The sequence below is a fragment of the Cnephaeus nilssonii genome, assembly GCF_951640355.1.
Source record: "Cnephaeus nilssonii genome assembly, chromosome: 8".
NCBI lineage: Eukaryota > Metazoa > Chordata > Mammalia > Chiroptera > Vespertilionidae > Cnephaeus > Cnephaeus nilssonii.
Window position 1 is genome coordinate 3,075,290 of NC_137079.1, and position 23,702 is coordinate 3,098,991.

Sequence of the window (23,702 nt, forward strand, 5' to 3'; positions counted from 1 at the left end):
CACCTCACATTTACCAATAAAAACCAGTCAGTGAAGCTCCAGCACCAAGGGATTGACGCATTGGCCATGGAGGCCGGTCCCCAGCACCTGCTTTCCCAGCTGTGAGCTCAGCAGCAGGCGGCCCCGCCTTCCACTGGAGGCTCCCTCCCCTAAGCTCCAAGATCCCCAGGAATTCTCGGGTCCTCGCTAGGGTCCTTAATGCTACTCCTCCCACTGAAGCCTTAGGAGGTCAAGTTAGCTGAGGATGTTTATTCCTTAAAACAATTTTGTCTTAACCTCAGCAAAAGCTCTTTTTCATTTACCTTTGAAAACTGACACCAGATTTTCCCTGCTCCGTGGTTCACATGGTGGCCAGGAGATGATCTCTCTCCCCAAGGCTCCCAAGTCTTCGTTCTATAGACCCAGCCATTGAGTTTGATTGGCGGTCTCTCTTCCTACTTCCAAATGCCAAGGAGAATACTGTTTCTAATCAGCTGTAACCAGGGCGTCGGGGTCACAGGGTAACAAGAGAGCTGTTGGGAGGAACCCCAATGACCCTGTACCTTGGGGATGGTGGAAGGTGAGCTGGAAAAACAACATAAAATGCAGCTACTGCCCCTGCCCAAAGATTGGCCATTGAAATGCAATTTAGTGCAAATGCCAACACAAATTAGAAAAAAACAGATTCGTGCTCAACAAATCAGGGAAAGCATTACGAGTGGAAGGAACTAGGCTGGGTTTTGGGAAAGTACCTGGGACGACGGTAGGGAAAGAGAAGCAGAGACAGACAGACGTGGGTACAGTAGAGACAGAGGGACCTCCGGGTACCCTCCGTAATCTTCAGCGTCAGGATCCCCCACCCCTTCACCTGTCTGGAATGTTCCTGGGTCACTTACAATACCCCACCTTTCATGATCAATGTTTATGTTCTTGCATCATTCTTTTTAATGATTTGTAAGCAAGTTGCATTTAGAAGCTCTCTATTCCCCGTTGTGTTCACGGTACCATTTAAAAGTCTCTTTAACAAGCAGACGCCCACACATTTACTAATCCAGTCGAGGGCAGATCTGCCATGGCACCGTATCTAGTCTACAACTCACCTTCAGAAAAATATATCGCGCGTGTAAATAGATGAGCTGCACTGATTTTAAGGCCTGGCCTGGTCAGTACATTTAAAACTGAATATATTTAGAGGTCTAAGGGAAAATAAGTACCTAGAGTATCTATTATTACAGAAAACCTTTGTCTCCTGTCTATGATTTGATCATAAAATCTGTCTTTTTCCAAAAAGTGATATGCAAAAAAGCTTTTATGAAATCTGCCTCAAAGTTTAGATAGTTCAGAAAATCCCAGTCCACCCGAAAACCTTGAAATGACTGTGTTGTAAAAAGAGAAATGATCCTCATTTCATTAGGAGAGCCGACCAGCTAATGCAGGAAGACACGGACGCCGCCATCCCGTACTGCATAGCCGTGGGCGATGTGAGGAAACTGGTGCATTTCTTCATGGCCCGGGGCCAGCTGAAGGAGGCTCTGCTGGTGGCCCAGGTACAGGCGCAGAGTCACACGCGCACGTCGGAGGGCGGGCGTGGAAGGGAGAGGGTCCTGTTGACTGAGCGCCGTCCTGACGGACAGAGTCAGGGCCGGCCCCGCCTCCTTCTGGCGTCGCAGCCACAGGGTCTGTGCCGTGGCCACACTGACCTGCTTTAGGTCCTCACGTGCACACGCTCCTCGGAACCCGGAGCCTTTGCTCGCTGCTGAACGTTGCATGAGCTTAACCAGCTTTTCCTGGTGACCGAGCACTGAGGCTTCATGGTCATACAACAGAGTTCACCTGTTTTGTTTTGTTTGTGTGTGTGTGTGTGCTTTATTTTTCAAATTCTAAGGTGGCTCCAAATTCTGGCCTAAATTTCAAACATGATTTAGGTACCCTTTGTTCAGAATACGAGTCTGAAATTTGTCCCTCACCAACAGTTAGCCAAGGATTAATTAAAGTAGCAGTGTGTGCCCCAGCCGGTGGTGAGAGCCTCGGCCCTGGGACTGAGGCTCATGGGTTCCATTCTGGTCAAGGGCACAGACCTCGGGTGCAGGCTGGACCCCTGGCCCCAATCAGGGTGGGTGTGGGAGGCAACCAATGTGTGTCTCTCTCACATTGATGTTTCTCTCTCTCTCTCTCTATCTCTATCTCTCTCTCTCTCTCTCTCTCACTGTCTCTCCCCATCTCCCTCCTCCCCCTCTCTCTAAAAATCAATGGGGAAAAAATATTCTCGGATGAGGATTAACAAAACACAAAAAGGAATGGTGCGGTGAAGGCCCGGGGAGGAGTAGGGAGTGGGAGGAGGGCTCAGTGGGGGAGGGGGAGAAGGGAGCATCTGTAATGCTCCCAACAGTAAAGATTACTTTGTAAACGGAGTAACGAGGGTTTTCCTTCCACTCCAGGCTGCGTGTGAGGGAAACATGCAAACCTGCCGAGCCCCCACCCCGCCCGGGGCCTCGAGGCCTGAGGACGCCCGCGGGGAGGACTTCACCGAGTGAGCGGCTGTGCTGGGGGCCATGTTTTCTATGGGGTTCCCCTTCAGGGCACTGCAGGCCCGTCGCCCACCTTCCTGTGCCCACAGAGGACGTGGCTGGCTCAGGCCCCCCTGCATTCCCTCCGGATGGGGGTCCGTGGCAGCTCCGCCCCGGTGCACGGGACATGCCAGCCACGTGGGCGGCCTAGACACACGTGGGCCTCCGGAAAGGCCAGCGGGTTTCCGCGGGGAGGCTGCACGGCCAGCACCCCATGTCCTGAAGCAGAGCCAGCCTGGGGAGCAGGGGGTGGGCTCACCCATGTTCCCTGCAGTCGGTGCGGACCGTGCCCCGGTGGCCTCGGTCATCACCCCAGGGCCCGTGTTAGTGTCCAGAATGACATGTCAGCCTCTTGCAAAGAAAAAGTCCAAAGAGTCACGTTTGCAAAAGCAAGGGGATTAGAATTCTCCAGGTTCTTCCCTTCCCCAATCTCGTCGCCGGCCTTCCTCCTCTCCTCGTGGCTCCCGTTTCGCCCTAGAAAAGGGGGTGTTGGAGGTTCAGGACCCTTACTGGGTACAGGGTCATCGGGTGCCAGCAGCGCTGTGCTGGGGACCAGTGTGTCCTCCTGGTCCTGGCGGCTGCCCTCTGCCCCCCACTCCTGCCTCTTGCAGCCCCGACACACTCCCAGCCCGTCCCCACCTGCACGGTGGAAAGTCCAGTCCCGCCTCAGCTCTTCAGGGTGACCGCCCCTGTGGCCGAGGCCTGACTGAGTCCAGAGGGGGGCAGACTGAAAGCCAGGCTTTTTTCTGACGTTTGGGGGACTGGTCAGCTCATCTGCTAAGGGAGACGGCTTTCCTGATTTCTCCCCCAGTCCGGCTTCCTGCCTAAGTCACGGGTGTCCAGCTGGGTCCCTCCGATCCGCTCACCAGCCCGTGACACAGGGCGCGGGGCCCCTCCCGGGGCGCCTGCTGATCTGGGGTGTCCCCTCTTCTCCCGAGGCTCCTGCACGCGGCGAGCACGCGGCTGGCAGAGTGGCACTCCCAGGGCGGCCGGGCCGTGCGGGCCGCCTGCTGCCACCTGGCCGTGGACAACGTGGAGGTACAGCCAGCGTTGTGGGGGGGGGGGGGGAGTGGGGGGCATGTGAGGGAAAGGGCGGGTGTCTGAGGGACCGCGGGCTGACCTCTGAGTCATATCCGGGTCTGCATGCTTTCCACGCCCCAGGGTGACACTCCCCAGACCCGAGCTCTGCCCTCACATTTTACATTCCGTCACAAGCTGCTATTGCGACGAGCCGGCCTGCAGTGTCTGTCATAGGGGAGAAGCAGGAGGTGGCAAAGGGGAAGTGGCTGCACTCGGACTCCGTCCCTGACGTGTGGAAGATCTTGTTTTCCTTCAGCATGTTCTTCACCGGTTACACTCTTAGAACAGTGGTCGGCAAACTCATTAGTCAACAGAGCCAAATATCAACAGCACAACGATTGGAATTTCTTTTGAGAGCCACATTTTTTAAACTTAAACTTCTTCTAACGCCACTTCTTCAAAATAGGCTCGCCCAGGCCGTGGTATTTTGTGGAAGAGCCACACTCAAGGGGCCAAAGAGCCGCATGTGGCTCGCGAGCCGCGGTTTGCCGACCACGGGCCTAGTGTGTCCCCACTGGCCCCACTAATGGAATCAGGGAAGTCCTAAGTACAGATGCAGACTTGGGGCTCCTGGCTCCTTAGAACACTGGCTTCAGGGGAGAGTTGATACTCATCGTACACTATTTATGAAGCTTTTAAGAACCGGCACTTTTGCCCTGCCAGATGGCTCAGTGGGTGAGCGTTGACCCATGAACCAGGAGGTCAGGGTTCGATTCCCAGTCAAGGGCACATGCCCAGGTTGTAGGCTTGATCCCCAGTGTGGGGCGTGCAGGAGGCAGCCAATCCATGATTCTCTCTCATCACTGATGTTTCTGTCTCCTTCTCCCTTCCTCTCTGAAATCAATAAGAATTTATTTAAAAAAATAATTTACATTTTTAAAAAATATATATATTTTATAGATTTTTTACAGAGAGGAAGGGAGAGGGATAGAGAGTTAGAAACATCCATGAGAGAGAAACATCTATCAGCTGCCTCTTGCACACCCCCTACGGGGGATGTGCCCGCAACCAAGGTACATGCCCTTGACTGGAATCGAACCTGGGACCCTTTAGTCCGCAGGCCGATGCTCTATCCACTGAGCCAAACCGGTTAGGGCGATAATTTACATTTTTTTTCTGATAGAAACTGAAGGACATATTGAGGATATTACAGAGAGACTGTTATTAATTACAAAAATATGAGCAAGTGCTCTAAATTCTTAAATTCTAACCTTAGAGAGTATTTCCTGTGTGCCCTTTATCAGCTTTTCCACTTGAAATTGCAGTCATGCCTCCGTACTGGGTAGAAATAGTGCACGCAGTGTTCTGTGAGAATGACTGAGTGTCGGCCAATGCACCCTGGTGCTTCCTGAGCGTGGCGGGAGCGGTGCCTGCCCCGCGTGTGTCTCTGACCCGAGGCCGTTGTTTCTCCCTGGCAAGCTGGCCATGGCATCCCTGCTCCGCGGGAACGAGCTGGAGCTGGCGGTCTGCGTGGGCACGGTCCTGGGCGAGGCGGCAGCCCCAGCCACCCACTACGCCCTGGAATTGTTGGCCAGAAAATGCATGATGATCCCAATGTGGTAAGAGCTTCAAAATGTAAAGAAGAATTTTATGGTGATGGAATGCATCTTTTCAGTCTTGCAAGTCGCATTTGATCACATGTTGGGCGTATGCAGGGTGTCCTATTTTTTCCTTATTATCAGAAGCTAATATATATTTGATACCTGAACTGGACCAGGACAGTACAAAAAGGAAAACTGGCAGAGAATCTCACTCATGAGCATGGATGCAGAAATCTGGAACCAAATATTTAGCTAGTCGGTCAGTCCCACATAGAAAGAATCAAGGGTAACTTGCCTTTAAACCAGAGAGATAAAGTTGGATAACTTTAGAAATACAATTAATATAGTTTACCTCATTAATGGAATAACATAGAAAAATCATACTATTGTCCCAAAGATACAGGAAGTCATTCGATAACAGTATTGATGTATAATAATCGTATTAAAATCTCTTAAATGAGGAATAAAAAGAAATGTACTTAATCTGGTAAGGAACATTTATAAAAACCTACCACAAACGTTCTTTGTATTGCTCAATAACAGGAAGCATCTTTTCTGAGAGCAGGGATAAACAATGCAGGGTCTCCTTTTTCAGTAAAAGGTAAGATTGTGAGAGGAAAGGGGGTGGGAGAATGAAGTAATGGTTGTGGAATGGAATCTACCGGGGCGCATCCCGAAGTGGCCCAGCTGTAAGGTCATGGTACTCCAAGCCGTAAGGCATCGGGAGACAATAACGTGTGCATCTTAAGATTATCAGGACCACACATTCCCACATGTCAAATTGTGCACCCCCGCTCCTCCTTGTCAGACCCTGTGTCTTGGTTTGAGGTTGGAAAAGAAAGTCACTTTTCCAATGGAGAGGAATAACGAAGATGATTTCCCGGGGGCTTGGCACAGGCCATTACTGTGGGAGACAGACCCTGGGAAGTGGCGGGGGCGACCTGGGCTTCCCCGTCCAATGGGCTCCCACTCCCCTCTGCAGAGCCCTGTCCTCGGGGCCGACCCCCCTTCGTGAGGGAGGGACTTTTAGGAAAGACGAGGCTGATGCTGTCACTCAGACGGTATGTGTTGAATAAAGATGGTTTTAGACTTTAATCTTCTCTCTCACCAAAGTACTTAGCGCCTCAAGACGTTTGGATAAGCTTGTTTGCTGGGGCTTTGACCTCGCCCCGCTGTACACCCCTTGCACACGCGCCCCCTTAAGATGAGCTCTCAGATTGGCCTCGGCCTCAGCGCGGTGAGAGCCAGGGTTCAAGGCCACATGAATGGTCTCCAGAGCGGGCACTGTCCCAGCGTCTCAGTCAGTTCTGCTGCTGTAACAAACACCCCGGTGGCTTTGAACAACAGAAAGGCATTTCTCAGGGATCTGGAAGCTGAGACCTTCAAATTCAGGTGCTCACGGACTGGGTGTCCGATGGAGCCGGCCTCCTGGTTAACAGCTGGCATCTTCCACTGTGTCCCAGGGGGAGGGGGCCTCTCTGTGGCCTCGTCTGTGAGGGCACCAGTCCCGTTCAGGCCGGCTCTGCCCTCCTGACCTGAGCACCTTCCAAAGGCCTGACCTCCAAGTACCATCTCCTTAGGGGGTTGGTTTCCACGTGTGAATTTGGGGGCACACACATGCAGACTGCAGCAGCCATCACACTGGCCCGCCTCCTGTGGGGGCTCACTCAGGCAACACCATCCACCTCCCTTTCCGTCCGCACGTGGGAGCTCTCGAGTGAGCCGGGCACCCCAGAGCTGTTCTCTGTGACCCACATGGCGCGGGGGTAGAAGAGCCTCTTCCCCCACCAGCACGCCGTGGTTCCCCCCCCCCCCGCCCCCATCGGTGTGTGTAATGCTGACCCTTTGAGAGACCCAGGTTTCCCTCGGTGGAGAACTGCAGTGGCCAGTCACCTAGTCACGTGGCTCCCCTCAGACCCATCCCGAAGCATGAGGTCTGTTCTGAGAGGTGACTGCCTCCATGCTAAAGTCAGCATCCAATCTAAGGAAACGTGGTGTGTGCGTGTGTGTGTGTGTGCGTGTGTGTGTGTGCGTGCATGTGTGTGTGCATGTGTGTGTGTGTGTGTGTGTTTATGTGAAAGCAACAACAAAAAAAGCAAACAGGAATAGATACTGAATTTAAAATAGTTTTAAAAATCTTTCAACTGACTATATATCTTACTTAGGTGCTTTTAATATAAAACAAACGCCTGTTTCCCCGGAACTCCCCCAGGAGTTCTTCCTGTATATACCCATCTATATGTAGATATGTGTGCCGAAAACCAGGGCAACGTTCAAATTCCGAAATAGGTGATGCTGATCGGGTTATTCCCGGGAAGGGGATCTGTAAGTCCAGTGGCTATTAGTAGTAGAGCTCCACGGATTTTAAAGAGTAATTAAGAGAGCAGCAGCATCTCCATAGAATGTGTGTAACTTCCTGAACCAAGAGCCCTTCACATGTCTGTTTGTTGGTTAAAGCTGGCTGCTGCTGGGGTCGCATTGCCTGTCTCTGGTATTCATATCCAGAATTGTTCTCTTTCTAGCTTTCCATCCGATGAATACAGGTACCATCTGCTTTTATAGAAACTGCTTAATTAAATGTTTATATTCTACATTATTGGGACACCAACTCTATATTAAGAAATTATCATTAACTATTTTCACGTTGTCTTATAGAATGCCAACTTATTTCCACAATTTATAGCATATAAAACCTAACTATAGAGGAATGACAAAAGTTCCTATAACCTAGGCCAGTGGTCGGCAAACCGTGTCTTGCGAGCCACATGCGGCTCTTTGGCCTCTTGAGTGTGGCTCTTCCACAAAATACCACGTGCGGGCGCGCACATACAGTGCTATTGAAACTTCGTGGCCCATGCGCAGAAGTCGGTTTTGGGCTCTCAAAAGAAATTTCAGTGATTGTACTGTTGATATTTGGCTCTGTTGACTAATGAGTTTGCCGACCACTGACCTAGGCACAAAAGCACTGTGGTTTTATACCTAAAGGTGTATAAGTGAACGGTGGCTCTCTACAATATAAAATAATAGCTAATTCAGCTAAGCAAATTAAAATGCCTGTTCTGATAGTGAAATTTAAGAGGTTAGATCATTTATTTGGTCCATATCATTACTTGTAATATGGTTTACTAAATTTTCAGTAAATAGTGATTTCACCTAACGAGTGGATAAAATTAGATAGCATCGCTGTACATTTTACTGTATCAGGATATAATTCAATACAGATTTTTTTTGTCTGTAGTTGATAGAAGTTTGAGTAGAATTTTAGGGTGGCAATTTTATACATTATAAAAGCAAGTAATTTCTATATTCTCATGGACATTATTGAAAACTGCTATTAAATGTTAGTGTCAGAAAACAAAGTCATTCATAATTTTAGCAAGAACAGATGAATTACTCTAATTTGGAAATTGTAAACATATTCAAAGATTTACCTCTACAATGATAATAGAAAATCAGACACAACAAATTATCTCTATTGTTGTTCTGTGCTCACTATATTCTTGATTAAATATCTCCTAATGTTTTAAAAATAGCTCGTTCACATCAATGGCCGATCTAGATTTCCCTGAAGGCTTCACACAGAGGGGAAGGAGGGTTTGTCTCAGCCCGCAGCACACCCTTCCTAATTCGCACTTGAAGTATCGCCTCTTCTAAGGTCGTGCTGAATGTTTATCAGTTTCTTGAAAGTGGAATAATAACATCTCAAACTATGAAAATTAGTGTTTTCTCAGTTATGATGCATGCAACCAAAAACTCTTCATCTAGTGATTTTAGAAAAGAATTTTATAAAAAATACTTTTTTATTTTTTAAAATATATTTTTATTGATTTCAGAGAGGAAGGGAGAGGGAGAGGGTGATAGAAACATCAATGATGAAAGAGAATCATTGATCAGCTGCCTCCTGCACACCCCCTACTGTGGATCAAGCCCACAACCTGGGCATGTGCCCTGACCAGGAATCAAACCGTGACCTCCTGGTTCATAGGTCAATGCTCAACCACTGAGCCATACCAGCTGCACACAAAAAACACACACTATTTTTAATGTAAAGCTGCTGTACATGCAGTTTCTTACACACCTTAGTTTTTAAAGTGATTTATTCCATTGATCACATCTTGAAAAATGTAAATCAGAAAACTGCATTTGTGTGCGACTTCCCCTAATGCAGTGGTCGGCAAACTGTGGCTCGCGAGCCACATGCGGCTCTTTGGCCCCTTGAGTGTGGCTCTTCCACAAAATACCACGGCCTGGGCGAGTCTATTTTGAAGAAGTGGCGTTAGAAGAAGTTTAAGTTTAAAAAATTTGGCTCTCAGAAGAAATTTCAGTCGTTGTACTGTTGATATTTGGCTCTGTTGACTAATGAGTTTGCCGACCACTGCCCTAACGTTTCACAGGTAGGCCGAATGCCCAGCTTCTAAACGTAACCTAAGTGCTCCAATGAGTGACACCCTTGTCCACGGCTGGCGAGCATTCACTTCACAGCCTGTAATTCATTCCAAAGCACAGACCTAATTCCACTCGGTGTGATCAGGCAATTATTATATAGTGACAGGACCAATTGTGAGTATGTGAAGACTCTGTTCAGAGCTTTAAAAACTATTTAGATTTAGAGCCTGGCCGGTGGTGCTAAGTGGTTGAGCGTTGACCCTTGAACCAGGAGGTCAGGGTTTGATTCCCAGGTCAAGGCACATGCCTGGGTGGCAGGCTCGGTCCCCAGCAGGGGGCGTGCAGGAGGCAGCCGATCCATGACTCCCTCCCTTTCTCTTCCTCGCTCTGAAATCAATAAGAACATGTTTTTAAAAAGAACTGTTTAGGCATTTCATCACACGTTTTTTCCCCCGCCCTTGGGTCCCTGGGATCTGTGCCGAGGAGCTGATTGAGCAGGAGGTCAGTGCTGTGCGCAGCTAGGACGGCGTGGAAGGAATCCTGAGTCTCCTTCCTCCGACATGGCTCTGGTGTTGTGTGTGGCTTGTTGTTCTCATGGGCGTTTCCCCTTTTGTTATGCGACCAGGAATTTGGCAGCTGATCTGCTCCTGATGATTCCCGATAATGAACTTCAGCTGGTGAAGCTCTGTGCCTTCTACCCAGGCTGCGAGGAGGAGATGATCGATCTCCGTGAGAAGGTAGTTGGGGACGCAGCGCGTGACTGAACTCATTTCAGGTTCAGGGGTGGATGCAGGCAGGGAAGCTAAGGTCTGCTCTCCCTGGGGCCCTTGTATGTACAACAAACACGACCCTACGTGACTTTGATCACGCTTCTGCTCTGTGGTGGACCTCTTCTCAATGTTCACATGTGTTTGTGTTTCACTCTGTCCTCACGGAACCCTGCAAAGCAGGGGATGTTGTTCCTGTTGCATAAAGAGAGTGAGCGCAGAGGAGGGAAGGGAGCTGTTGCCTACGTGAGTTAATGGTGGGCGAGACCACCAGCCTCAACATGCCTGCCCCGGCCCCAGTCCTCCCCACTGCCCCCCTTTGCACTCGAGGTTCACGGATGCCAACTTTTAAAAGTAGACCATTTGAGGTCTTTGAAAGAATTGATAACGTATAATGAAATGTGCCTGCATTTTTTGTAAGCGCTTTAAAAGAACGCTCCTTTGCAAAATATAGGAATTTATGTACCAAGATTATAAATAAAACAACCCAAATGTTCCACAGTAGAGAGGTTATATGTGTATGTAACTTGTAGGACATTTCTGTATTTTAGTGCTACTAATGCATTAAAAAGATCTTGAAGTTCTGTTTTTATTGACATTCGTTGGCTGTAACACAAGTAAAAAGCAGATTATGACACTATGCACGTGCCACATGATTTTCATTTTGAAAATGACTGCATGGCGTATTTAAGAAGATCTTTTGAGAAAAAGATAAAAGTAAAAAATGTTCTCATTTTCAACTTTAAAAATAACAACGATTTTTTACTTATACGAACCTTGATTTTCCCCCCAGTGTGAGTGGCCCTATTCATTCAATAATGGGTACTTACTGAGTATTGTGTTAATAGAGATAAACCAAGTGTGTGTGTGTGTGTGTGTGTGTGTGTGTGTCTGTGAGTGTGAGAATGTGTGTTTGTGAGAGTGTGTGACTGTGAGTGTGAGTATGTGTGAATGTGTGTGTTTTTGAGTGTTTGTGAGTGTGAGAGTGTGTGTGTGAATGTGTGTGTTTGTGAGAGTGTGTGAGAGTGTGAGAGTGTGTGTGAATGTGTTTGTGAGTATGTTTGTGAGTGTGAGTGTGTGTGTGTTTGTGAGTGTGTTTGTGTAATATCAGAGAAAACACTTGTGAAAAGATAAATGTTGAGTTACCAGTGGGTTGTGAGAAGAGTGATTTTAACTTCCTCACACGCTTCGTCTTCCCTGACTCACTTTCAGTGAGCTGTGCTTTGCTTTCATAAACATGACAATGAAAACTGGTTTCTGTGGAAATGAGCCGCACCCGGGAGGGAGAGGGATGTTGTGTGCAGGCGCGCTTTCCATGGGCTGCGCAGTGTCTGGGTGCACAGGAGCATGCATGTCCCTGGGCCAGGAGGGGCAGGCGCCATGTGGAGGCGTGGGGAGATCAGCACTGACGATCACAGCTGTTAATGACGGGCCGGAGGGGCGAGCAGGTCTCCACCAAGTCTTCACCGCACATTCCAGAGAACGTAATTACTCTCTCGCCAGACTCCATCAACAGCACTTCAGAAAGACTCGCTAGTATGTGTGAAGAGGTGACTAACTGGACAGCTTCACGAGTAGTACAAACAATGATATATTCAAATATTATGTTACTCATACAACTTCCGGAATTTTAAGATACGACAAGAACCGCAGGGGTGATCGCCTTACTCCTCCTGTCGTGCCCTATTTGAGTGGGACATCTACATGGGGGCCACTGTTTTACCCGTTAACTGCCACGCCTCCAAAACGGAAACCATCCCCATTTCTTCCCGATGCATGGAATATTTACAAATTTAAGTTACCATAATCTTCTTACTAACCCAGAGAGGTCGCTAACAAGTCTGATTTTAACAGTGGGCGACAAGAGTTGATAGGCGCGGTTTGCGGCGATAGACGCGCGTGGCAGTGGGGAAGGTCGGCCGCCTGAGTCTGTAGATGCTGATGGGGTACAGGGGTGCATCCCCCCTGCTCTCTGAGCTTTCCTCAAGCGCAGGAGCCTTTCTGATCTAGCCAGGCTCAGGACCAAGCGCAAGGAGTTGCTCGATGCGTAACTGTCATTTAGTGAGTAGGGATGGGAAACAATACGAGATGTCACACACATGAGAACTCCTGGATTGTAGTTTGTGGTGATTTTTCTGAGAGGTTGAGTGATCTTTAATGTTAAATATACCTAATTTTTAAACAACAGAAAATACGAAACTATTGAGTAAATTCGCTAGTAAGTAAGCAAAGTGAATAAACCTTTTCAGTAACTTAAGGGGACATAAGAGAAAAGTGAGGGGAGGAGGGCGGCAGGTGCCCACGGAGAAGAGACGGGGGTGAGCCACACTTTCCTGAGTCACAGCACAAACCGTTTCTTGCTGTGGCAGCTCATGCCGTGGTGGCCAGAGTGCTGAGAGCCAGAGCATCAAGCCATTTATCAGTGTCACTCAGAAACTAACCGACAAACTTCAACAATTTATTTTTTTTTAATCTATTTTATTGATTTTTTACAGAGAGGAAGGGAGAGGGATAGTTAGAAACATCGATGAGAGAGAAACATCGATCAGCTGCCTCCTGTACACTCCCCACTGGGGATGTGCCCGCAACCGAGGTACATGCCCTTGACCGGAATCGAACCTGGGACCTTTCAGTCCGCAGGCCGATGCTCTATCCACTGAGCCACACCGGTTAGGGCAAAGTTAAACGATTTAGCTGACCCAACCACGGACGTTGTTGGAATGTGATGCAGGAGATAACGCAATGCCTGCCTCGTTACGGAAGCAGAACTCCCCTGCGGGAGGAACAGACGCAGTGCGAACCGGGTTTTTAAAAACGGAGACCGTGGGGAGTGCGGCCTTTCCCGCTGCGGTGATGGCATCCGTAGGCTCCACCCCACACGGTGTGGGGTTTCCCAACGGCAAGGCTAAACTTGTAGGGCTTGTACAGTGTCTGCCTTTCTGCTGAAATGAAGCTGCTTTGTCTCAGGGGCCACGTGACATGGACGTATTGTGTACAGGGCATGGGAGAGCGTGCCGTGTAGCTCCTTATAATGGTCAGCATCTTTGTTCTAAAATGACTAACCTCAGCATTTCCCCTAAATTACAGCTGCAGGCACTAGTTCCGATGTCACAGCCCAGGCAGTTCACTCCCCCTCTTTTATTAGGTCATGTGTGCTAAAAACCGCTGACTCTTGGGCAACATCCTATTTATTATTATTCATTATTATTGCTATTATTATTATACCTTCAAGATAGTTTCATAAATATATCTCAGTACAAGTTATTTTATTCACCTCTATTTTGAGCAACTTTCAGAAGAAATAAACATGGAACTGATTTAGTACTTACACTGTTACTTCTGTCCCTGCACATTTTGGTGATATTGTCCTCAACCCGGTTATTTTCTAGTGCAAGCTGCCCACCGTAGAAGAATGTATGCAGTTAGCGGAGACAGCGCACGCGGATGGCCGTGTGTTTGAAGCTGTAAAGTATTTCTTGTTAAGTCCAGAACCTGAGAAAGCCCTTCCTGTTGGCATTGACTTCGTCAAAGGTGAGTGTTTAGTTGGTGCAGACATTTAAAATCTACTCATTTACTTCATGTTTTCATTCATACTGCTAAAAAGCTTTCCCATCAAGCACTAGCCACCCCACCTTGAGAAAGAAAAGACACCGCTGACCACATGGTGTGGGTCCTGGGAGAGGGTCGGTGGGCAAATGCATGCCTGCGGTCTGATCCCAGGGACAGAGGATTCGCTAGAAGGGAGCTGATCACATGGGTTCAACCGTGGGTGAGCAGACATGAATACCGTTACTTAGAGACTCTTTACTTGGTTCTGTTTTGCCAGAACACATCAGTAGATCAGATTGGACTTTGGATACCATTTATCCCGTTCTTGACCTGCTGAGTTACATTCGTACTGAAAAGTTACTCCTGCACACGTGTACCAAGTGAGTACCTTTCCCCAGAATCCATCACTGCAGCCACATGGTGTTTCACGGTGGCTCTGCGAGTTTTGGTGTTTAGATCAAGAAATAAGATCATCTTGGACAGGTAGAAGGACATGTAGAAAAAAATTATGTTTTTATCTGTTGTCATCTTAAGAAAAAAATGCAGAGGTCAATTTGAACCAGAAATCATAAATCTTCGTGGCCTCCTTTACTAATAGTGTTTGTATGTTTATGTATGTATGAACACACACATATACACATACACACCAGGTTCAAATAGGGCTAATTTAAAGCTTTTTGGTGGCTTTGGACCTCAAAGTCCTGAGAAACTGATGATCTGATCTTATCTGTTAACTCTCCATGTGTACAAAGTGTGCTGGGTTGGGGAAGAAGTGAAAGGGCTAGGACATCAAAGGTAACGCCGCCCCCGGAAACAGGTGTCATTTAAAGCAGAGGTGGGGAACCTTCTCTGCCAGGTCCAGTTGGATATTCATGACCTCATTCGTGGGCCACATTAAAGTATCAACTTTAAAATTAGCCTGCTCTATTTGGTCAAACATTTAATTAACTCACCCCTAATGCATTGGCAGGGCCAGACCAAATGATTTCACAGGCCTCACACAACCCGCGGGCCAGAGGTCCCCCGCCCTGGTTTAAGGTCACTGTTCCATGTGGCTGAGGTCCTGAGACTGTGGATAATCTGTGCTAGAGGCCTTGGGCCCCTTTCGCTTGATGCCCGTGTGGGAAGATGAAGCTGTGGCTGCACGCGTGGCAGATCCTGGGCAGGAAGGTGGTGGGTGAGCAGTCCACGGACCAGGGATTCCTAATCTGACCCAGGAGTTCCTGAGGGAGCGAGCACATGAAGAAGCAGCGGAGCAACAGAGAAAAACAAGAAGGCGAGAGTGAGATGACGTTGAAGATCTGTGTTTTGACCCGAATTTGTCATAGCACAATGCCTGGCTGAGTTACCTGATGAAGGCAACATCCTCGAGTTTAGGAAATTTTCTAAACAGAGTTTGCTGTCAGTGTCACCCATTAGAATAGAGAGACACAAGTACAGTCACTACAGATGAGAATGATGTTCCAGACTTCAAGGTGTGGACTTCTTAAACCGAACGATCTTCCCCCGCAGAGCGCGGAACGAGCTGCTCATCCTCAGTGGCTACGCGGGCGCGCTGCTGGCCGCCAGGAGACAGTACGCGAGCATCGTCCCCGCGCTCTACGAGTACACGAGGTGAGCAGCCCTGCGGGGGAGGACAGGCCTCTTCACTGAACCGGGTCCCCAACACTGCGGGCCCTGCCGCTTGGCACAGCTGTCTGTAGAGAATGCAGCTGCACCCCAGTCCTCCCTGCTAGCTGACATTGTCCGCCCGCTCTCCTGCTCGCTTTCTTACTCCCAACATTCATTTTAGTGCAAACACACACTGTACCGTACAGACGCTGTGCGTGGCCATCAGTCAGCAGAGCTTGGCTTCTCGAACCGTCCTCCATACATTATGCAGCTCCTGTATCCATCCCTCACTCCTCAGACTGTCACCCAGCCCACAGCTGTGGACCAGCTATGACTCACCAGCACTTACAGGCGAACTACACAGTGAGCAGGCGCGCGCACACACACACACACACACACACACACACACACACACACATTCAGGTATACACATACATTTTTGAACAGTAGTTGTTAAATCTAAAATTGCAGTTATTTGCTTTTCTGGTGTCTTTGTCTTCGATGTCAGCGGTTAATTTCTTTCTCACGTTGCAGTCAGCTATTGAAACGTCGGGAGGTGTCCGTGCCTTTGACCATCGAGCGCCTCTCTGAGGAGCTGGAGGCGTGGAGAGCCTGCACGCTGCCCATCCCCCCGTGAGTGAATCTGACATAAGAACGGGAACCCTTAGTATCATGGACAGGCTCGTTCAGAATGCAGGTTGTCGTTATTCACGCTAGCAAAAGAAGGACTCTTGGTTTGTTTGGCAGATGTTCAGTAATCATTTACAATGCTGCCTTTTTTAAAGTCCTTCATGTTTACTGTAAATTGAGTCTAAAATTGATTTGGCATCATTTATGAAGGGGGGCTAAAAAGTCATCGGGACTGTTTCTAATCTAAGCCTGAATCATTCTGAGATTTTGCAAACATGGAAATGCCATGTGTGTTGACAATACAGATCCTCAGAGGACTCTCCCTACATGCCGGCTTCCGAGTCACAGAGAAGGGTGCACGCAGCCCTACTCCAGAGACTGCAGGCCGAGCCGCTCAGAGGGATGGTTGGGCCGGACTATGTGACGGGGTCCCACCTTCCCAGCCATTCTGATGCTCACATCTCTTGTCTCACGGGGCTAAAAATCCAGGTACTGTCTAACAGCGGGCAGAAATTTACGCATCTTATTTCCATCCTCTTATTTGTGTCATCATTTTTTTGAAATGTGATTCTAAAATAACTGTAATCTGATGAAACGTAGGTGCCAATCCGGAGGCCTGAGGCCCAGCCAGAAGACCCCCCCAGGCTTCCAGGGTTATACAGATGGTCTCTCTCCCCTTAAAATAAACTCAGAGAGTCCTGCTGCTGGTGCTGTTGTCATAGTAGGAACCCACGTAACAGGCAAATGATGTGTCTACTCAGTGACAAATATCTTAAAATACATACAGATCCTGTCCTCGGGGACATTACATAAGAGAGACAGTCCACAATCATCATGACAAACTAGAGGCCCAATGCACGAAGATTCGTGCAAGAATGGGCCTTCCTTCCCCTGGCTGCAGGCACTGCCTTCGCTACGGCCGGAGCCGCCTTTCTGACCTCCCACGCTGCCCAGAGGCCAGGAGCGGCTGGGGTGGTGCAGAACGCCTACGTCCCGCCCCCGCCGCTCGACCCCCGTGTATGCAAATTAACCTGCCATCTTTGTTGGGTTAATTTGCATACTCCTGATTGGCTGGTGGGTGTTGTGAAGGTACGGTCAATTTGCATCTTTCTCTTTTATTAATGTAGATCAGTGGTTCTCACCCTTTCTAATGCCGCAACCCTTTAATACAGTTCCTCATGTGGTGACCCCCAACCATAAAATTATTTTCGTTGCTACTTCATAACTGTAATTTTGCTTCTGTTATGAATCATAATGTAAATATCTGTGTTTTCTGATTGTCTTAGGCGACCCTGCTAGCGGTTCTCAACCCACAGGTTCGCGACCCACAGGTTGAGAACCACTGCTGTAGAGCCTAAGACCATCAGAAAACACAGATATTTACATAAAGATTAATAACAGTAGCAAAATTACAGTTATGAAGTAGCAACAAAAATAATTTTATGGTTGGGGTCACCACAACACGAGGAACTGTATTAAAGGGTCACAACATTAGAAAGGTTGAGAACCACTGGTGTAGATTGTTATAGCCAGTTAAATGTGACTGCATAGTCTCCAGTTGTACCTTATAAACACAAAGAAAACAATTATAAACTCATAGATGGATATGATTGACATAGTATGCATGTTCTTATATTGACGTACTGAACTGTTCAGCAACTAACAATGATTAGGGTCAATCATGAGGGATGGCTCAGTTCCTAAGAATGGTCCCTACTGTCCAGTGGGGTAGCGATGGAGAATGATTGCCGGGCCTGCCAGTGCACACCAGGGGGCGGGAGGGCAGTTACCTCCCGAAAAGAGAGAGGCCTTCATCGCCCCAGAGCCAGGACCAGGGGTAGGTGCCCCTGGAAGTGAAGCTGAGTCCCCGTGAAATGCTCTGGGAGACCACAGCTCCACCTCGCAGGCACAGTCACAGGTGCGTGAGTCGGTTCTCACATCCTGATGGGGGGTGGTACTCACATCTCTAACGCTAACCTCCAGGCCAGCGGAGAAGGTGTTTGGGGAGATGTCCTCTCCAAACAAATGGCCACTGCTAATGTAAGCCCTAGCCCCTGTGTCCTTGACACTCAGGCCAAGTCTTCGGGGCACACAGTGTGTCCGACAGCAGGCAGGACACAGTGCACATGTGCTCATTAGGACTGACGTTCAGGGATCAGAAGCACAGGGGCCAGCAGGTAACATACGCTGAGGAGCGCACACGCAGTGCCAGCCTGTACCCCGGTGCCCTCTGCACGCGGGTGCCGTGTCCACCCTGTGATGCCTTCACGCTGCTTTCTCCTCCTCCGGCTCTTCCCCCTCCCGCTCCCGAGAGACCAGTTGAGCGGTGGGTGTGCTGCGTCACCTCTGCCCCACCCCGCGAAGTGCCTCACCCATGAAGGCGGCGGGAGGCTGCCCTCCCAGGAGATTGCTGCCTCCACAGAAAATCAAGGGGCCTGGTGACACCTGTGAGGTTTCAAGGACCCGTGGACGGGAAGCTGTCTACTTCCTATGATGGATCTTCCAAGATCTATAATAATAACAGCACAATATGCTAATTAGACCGGACAGCCGAACAACCTTCTGGATGAACTTCCGGACAAAGCCGGGGCTGCGAGGTCCGAGCCCCTCGCACGAATTTCGTGCATCGGGCCTCTAGTCTAAAAATAATTTGTTGACAAGCTGTATTATTTGAAATCATGCTCAGAAACCTGGTAACTTTAGAACCTAAATAAGCAAGGTTTTTGTGTTTTTAAAATCATGCTTTTCCTTCTCAGAGCTGGGAAATACAGATTGAAAGAGGTTTTTTTGTTTGTTGTTATTATTTTTTTAATATATATTTTATTGATTTTTTACAGAGAGGAAGGGAGAGGGATAGAGAGTTAGAAACATCCATGAGAGAGAAACATCAACCAGCTGCCTCCTGCACACCTCCTACTGGGGATGTGCCCGCAACCAAGGTACATGCCCTTGACCAGAATCGAACCTGGGACCCTTCAGTCTGCAGGCCGACGCTCTATCTGCTGAGCCAAACCAGTTAGGGCATTGTTTGTTGTTATTTTTTTGCATTTAGTTCTTTAGAACTGCCCTTGACATATGGACTAACTGATATAACTAAATTATAGGTCTGCTGGCAAGTCACATGTTTGGCATGATTTTAATTATACAGACACACACACACAGCAGGTTCAGAGGTTCTGGCTTGAGTAACTTCCCAGCCGTATGATTAAACATAAAGTACGTTTAAGGCTATGACGAGACATATATGCCTTTATAAAATGGTAACTTTGCAGTATTTAACAGATTAACATTACCTGTTATCTCTGTTAACACTGCTGTATTGAAAGATCTCAAATTATGAAACTAAATCCTATTTTGAAAGACATCAGGATATATTTAACATTAAGATGTTTTAAAATGTAGCAATTCAAAAAACGAATTTTCTCATACTTTTATGTTAACATTTGTATTGAATTTATTGGGGTGACATTGGTTAATGCAATGATATAGGTTCCAGGTGTACAGTGTTTAATACATCACTGTATATTGTATTGTGGGTTCGCCACCCAAAGTCAAGTCTGTATTTTCTCATTTCCTGTCAGCACCGTGCAAACATCTGCCATGGGTTTTCTATTGGAGGGATTGTCTCTGTTTCAAAACGTTGCGGATTTATACTCCTCTTCTCTCCTCAACTCTCACCGTGTGCAGGGCCCCGTGTATTTCCTTGAAGATGGGAAATCCGCCATCTCCCTGAACGATGCTCTGATGTGGGCCAAGGTGAACCCCTTCTCACCTTTAGGGACTGGCATTCGACTCAACCCATTCTGATGGAAGGCTTTACTCCGGCTTCACTGTGTCTAAAAGACCTTTCATTGGTTAGTATTAACCTTTGTTGCGCATGAGCTGAAGGTTGGGAGGAGGATAGGGGGAAGTACGGAATAACAAGTTGATTTTATTCATTAACTTCAAAAAGTAAAATATTTACATATTTTTGAGAAAAAATAGGTGTCTCCGTTATAAAATAGGATAGCCATATTTGGGAGGAAGGAAATATTTGAGTTATAAAGGACTGAATCTAAAAGAGCACATAAAACGTTCACAAAGTGCCGAAGGAACCCAGTTATTTATTGTTGAGACATGAATGGGTGCAACCCTTGGAACAGCGCTTGAATGCAGTACAATCCTACTGAACAGTCGAAGGACGGGGTTTCTCAGGCATTGATGTGGAAGGTATGTGGGCTGAGCTGTTCACAGACACCTACCTTGTCTTCTATTTAATGAATAATAAAGCACTAGTTTTAGCTCATGCTATCTAATAAAAGAGTAATATGCAAATTGACCATCACTCCAACACACAAGATGGCTGCCCCCATGTGGACACAAGATGGCCCCCACAAGATGGCCAGCAGGGGAAGGCAGTTGGGAGGGACCAGGCCTGCAAGGGAGGGCAGTTGGGGGCGATCAAGCCTGCAGGGGAGGGCAGTTAGGGGTGACCAGGCCGGCAGAGGAGGGAAGTTGGGGGCGACCGGGCCTGCAGGGAAGGGCAGTTGGAGGGGACCCAGGCCTGCAGGGGAGAGCAGTTAGGGATGACCAGGCCTGCAGGGGAGGGCAGTTAGGGGCAATCAGGCTGGCAGGGGAGTGGTTAGGGGGTGATCAGGCTGGCAGGCAGAAGAGGTTAGGGGCAATCAGGAAGGCAGGCAGGCGAGCAGTTGGACGCCAGCAGTCCTGGATTGTGAGAGGGATGTCTGACTGCCTGTTTAGGCCCGATCCCAGTTGAAAGGGATCCCAGATTGGAGAGGTTGCAGGCTGGGCTGAGGGACACCCCCCCCCGATGCACGAATTTCGTGCACTGGGCCCCTAGTCTTTAATAAAAGTTTACAGTTATAAGTTTAATATATATCAATAAATAGATACACAGTCAAAATACTTTATTAATCCTCATCCAAGGATATTTTTTAATTGATTTTTAAAGAGAGAGGAAGGGAGAGAGAAAGAAAAACATCAATGTAAGAGAAACATACATCCATTGCCAGCCTTACACCCCCTGACTGGGGATCAAACCCACAACCTAGGTATGTCCCCTGACCCGGAATCGAACCTGCAATCTTTTGGTGTTAAGAACAGATGATGCTCCAACCAGCTGAACCACATGGAGGGAACATTACCAAGGATTCTATCTGAAATTCAAATGTCCAATTATAAAGGAATCGGTTATCTAAGCATGAAAAAAATTGGGGGGGGGGGGGATAAAAACCAAAATGCGGTGGCATCTGTATGAGAATTTGCATTTTATGATAATTGACTTTTAAAAGAGACTGGGTCTGTACAGATATTAATTTTCAGTAATGCATGTAATATTGACATAATCTCTAATAGATATATATTAACTATAACTGAATTTATTTGATGAAATTTAGTTTGAAGTAAATTTCCTGTAAGTAGGATATTAAAATTTTGGATATGTTATGTAAATTCAGGTTTTTAAAATATTAATTAAAAGAGTAAAGCTATAAGAAAGAAAAGCCTGAGTCATGGCCATAAGTAGCTCAGTTGTTCTAGAATTCTGACTTTGAAATTTATGAAATGAATGCATATCAGGAAGAACAGTACTTTTATACTCAAGCCGTTGTGCGGAATTTGTAATATAGATGTTTTTGTCTAATAATCGTGGTTATTATCTTTAAATTTGTTGCATTTAAAATACTTTAACATTTTTCTTAAACAGCTTCTTAGAAAACAATATATAATATAATACCCATCACATTGACCACTTCTAATTCATCATTAAATTTCATTTTATTAAAAAGTTTAATATTATAACCAAGAATGTTTCCAACTCAGAGATGCAGTAGATAATATAAAGTATATCTGAGTATTTTTTAACCCTTGGTGATAAATATAACTCAGAATTGTTTATTAATTGGCATAAGTGTACTAAAATTTCCTTACTTCAAAATGAGTCTAAGTCCCACTATATTTCTCTTTATTTTGTTTTAAATAAAGAAGCCTATCTTTTTGCTTTAATTCCTTCAAAAGATATCATTGAGTTTAAATTACACATATATAAGTAATCACATTTTGTATTTTAATGAATGCAAAAAATATTTTATGTATAAAATATGAAAAAAATCATGTAGCACATGAAGACAATGGAGAGTAATCCAGGTTCTGTCTGAAATCTAAACTGGGCTTATTCAAGTGCAATTCCGTTATGCTTTGACATCTACCATGTTCTGTACCTTAATATTAATTTTAACTATTAATTCTTTGCAGAATTATAAATGTCATTTGACTATGTCGATCTGTATATATTGTACCTTAATATGAAAAAAAGTAATTTTTAAAATTTGTAAAAGCATTTTCCATTGTTAGATTTTATATGCATGAAATCCAATAAATAATATGAGCTTATTTTACTATTTGAAGATGTCCATAGCGTAGACAAATAATTTTGCAAGTTTAAACCTGCCTTTGTGAAGGAAGTCTCATAAGACAGTGAATTTTAAAAGCATTGGGAAACATTTTTCTCTCTAACGTTACCAGGTGTTTCACGATATTGCAATATCAAGATGATGTACATGGTGTGAAAACCTGACTTTTATGTCAGTCAATTAATGAAACATACATGTATCTCCACAGGACCATCCCGATGTGCTCAGGAGCGTGGTTGCATTAGCAATGACTGTGTTTTGTTGTCCCTGTGATTAGGAAAATGACACTTTTTTGGTCTTCAAAGGTATTCTGAATAGAGTAAACGCGTCACACGTTATTTGTAAAATCCGGTATTTCCTATTTAGTGCACTCGTAACATGGAAGTTGTGTTTATAGTGCACTCCTACAAGTGCTTATTGTACCATATCTTTGAAACATCTGTACTTAAATAAATTGGAAAAACACTTTCATGCTGAATTGAAATAGCATGTGACTGCATGTAGTTGTCTAGATTGTTATGTATGTATGTGTCCCCGGTCCCCTAATTTTAATAAATACCCCGTGAAAGCCAGATGTGACCTGGTTCACTGGCAGGATGAGCATCCGTCTTGTCCCCAACGCTCCGCTCTCTCCCAGAGTCACTGCAGGTGTGAAGGGCTGAGCTGTCCATCAGAGATTCCCTCCCCGGGGGGAACCTGCAGAAGTCACTCCAGGGACATTCGGGGGGAAGACCCTCCGCTCGCAGGAAACCGCCCAAGAGGAGGAGAGAGGAGCAGGGTCTTCCATCTCCCATGGCCGTGAGGAGCATTCTGCCACCTGATTGACAGGACCCTGTTCCCGAGGCTGCCTGGCTCCCGGGGAAGTTCCTGCTTCCTTCCGTCCAAGAGCCTCTGAGCTAAGGGCCTCCCTAAGGTTTGCCCCAGCGGTGGCGTCCGGGGCACACGCATCCTGGAAGTTCTCACAGTTCCCCACTCTCACCGTACCCGCTGCCCTCCCTCCCTCACCCAGGGTGAAGCCCCCGGACCATTCCCTGATCGCCCAGCCCTCCGTGGGGCCCGCGGGGCCCGGGCACCTGCCCCAGGCCACGAGGGACCGGCTTTCTCAGGAGGCGGAACACAGTGTCCAGAGGACAGAGCAGCGTGTTTGACTGTTTATCCCGATCCGGTCCTCTCCCTGGCTCT

The 23,702-nt window shown here is 47.2% G+C and overlaps 1 protein-coding gene across 7 annotated transcripts in view; it reads left to right on the top strand.

Moving 5' to 3' along the window:
* WDR17 (WD repeat domain 17) overlaps positions 1–23,702 on the top strand; it is an 85,744-nt gene that overhangs the window by 60,814 nt on the left and 1,228 nt on the right. For 2 of the 7 annotated variants that reach the window (XM_079779392.1, XM_079779393.1), the window contains 12 exons: positions 1,394–1,526; positions 2,418–2,509; positions 3,485–3,584; positions 5,046–5,185; positions 10,179–10,290; positions 13,710–13,851; positions 14,147–14,249; positions 15,382–15,483; positions 16,015–16,113; positions 16,416–16,599; positions 19,798–19,964; positions 22,729–22,964. In XM_079779392.1, the coding sequence (XP_079635518.1) occupies positions 1,394–1,526; positions 2,418–2,509; positions 3,485–3,584; positions 5,046–5,185; positions 10,179–10,290; positions 13,710–13,851; positions 14,147–14,249; positions 15,382–15,483; positions 16,015–16,113; positions 16,416–16,599; positions 19,798–19,917 (1,327 nt within the window). In that variant the 3' untranslated portion in view covers positions 19,918–19,964; positions 22,729–22,964. Of the gene's footprint in view, positions 1–1,393; positions 1,527–2,417; positions 2,510–3,484; positions 3,585–5,045; positions 5,186–10,178; positions 10,291–13,709; positions 13,852–14,146; positions 14,250–15,381; positions 15,484–16,014; positions 16,114–16,415; positions 16,600–19,797; positions 19,965–21,122; positions 22,978–23,702 lie in introns of those variants that run through there. The other 5 variants (XM_079779391.1, XM_079779389.1, XM_079779390.1 and 2 more) reach the window with 5 other exon arrangements.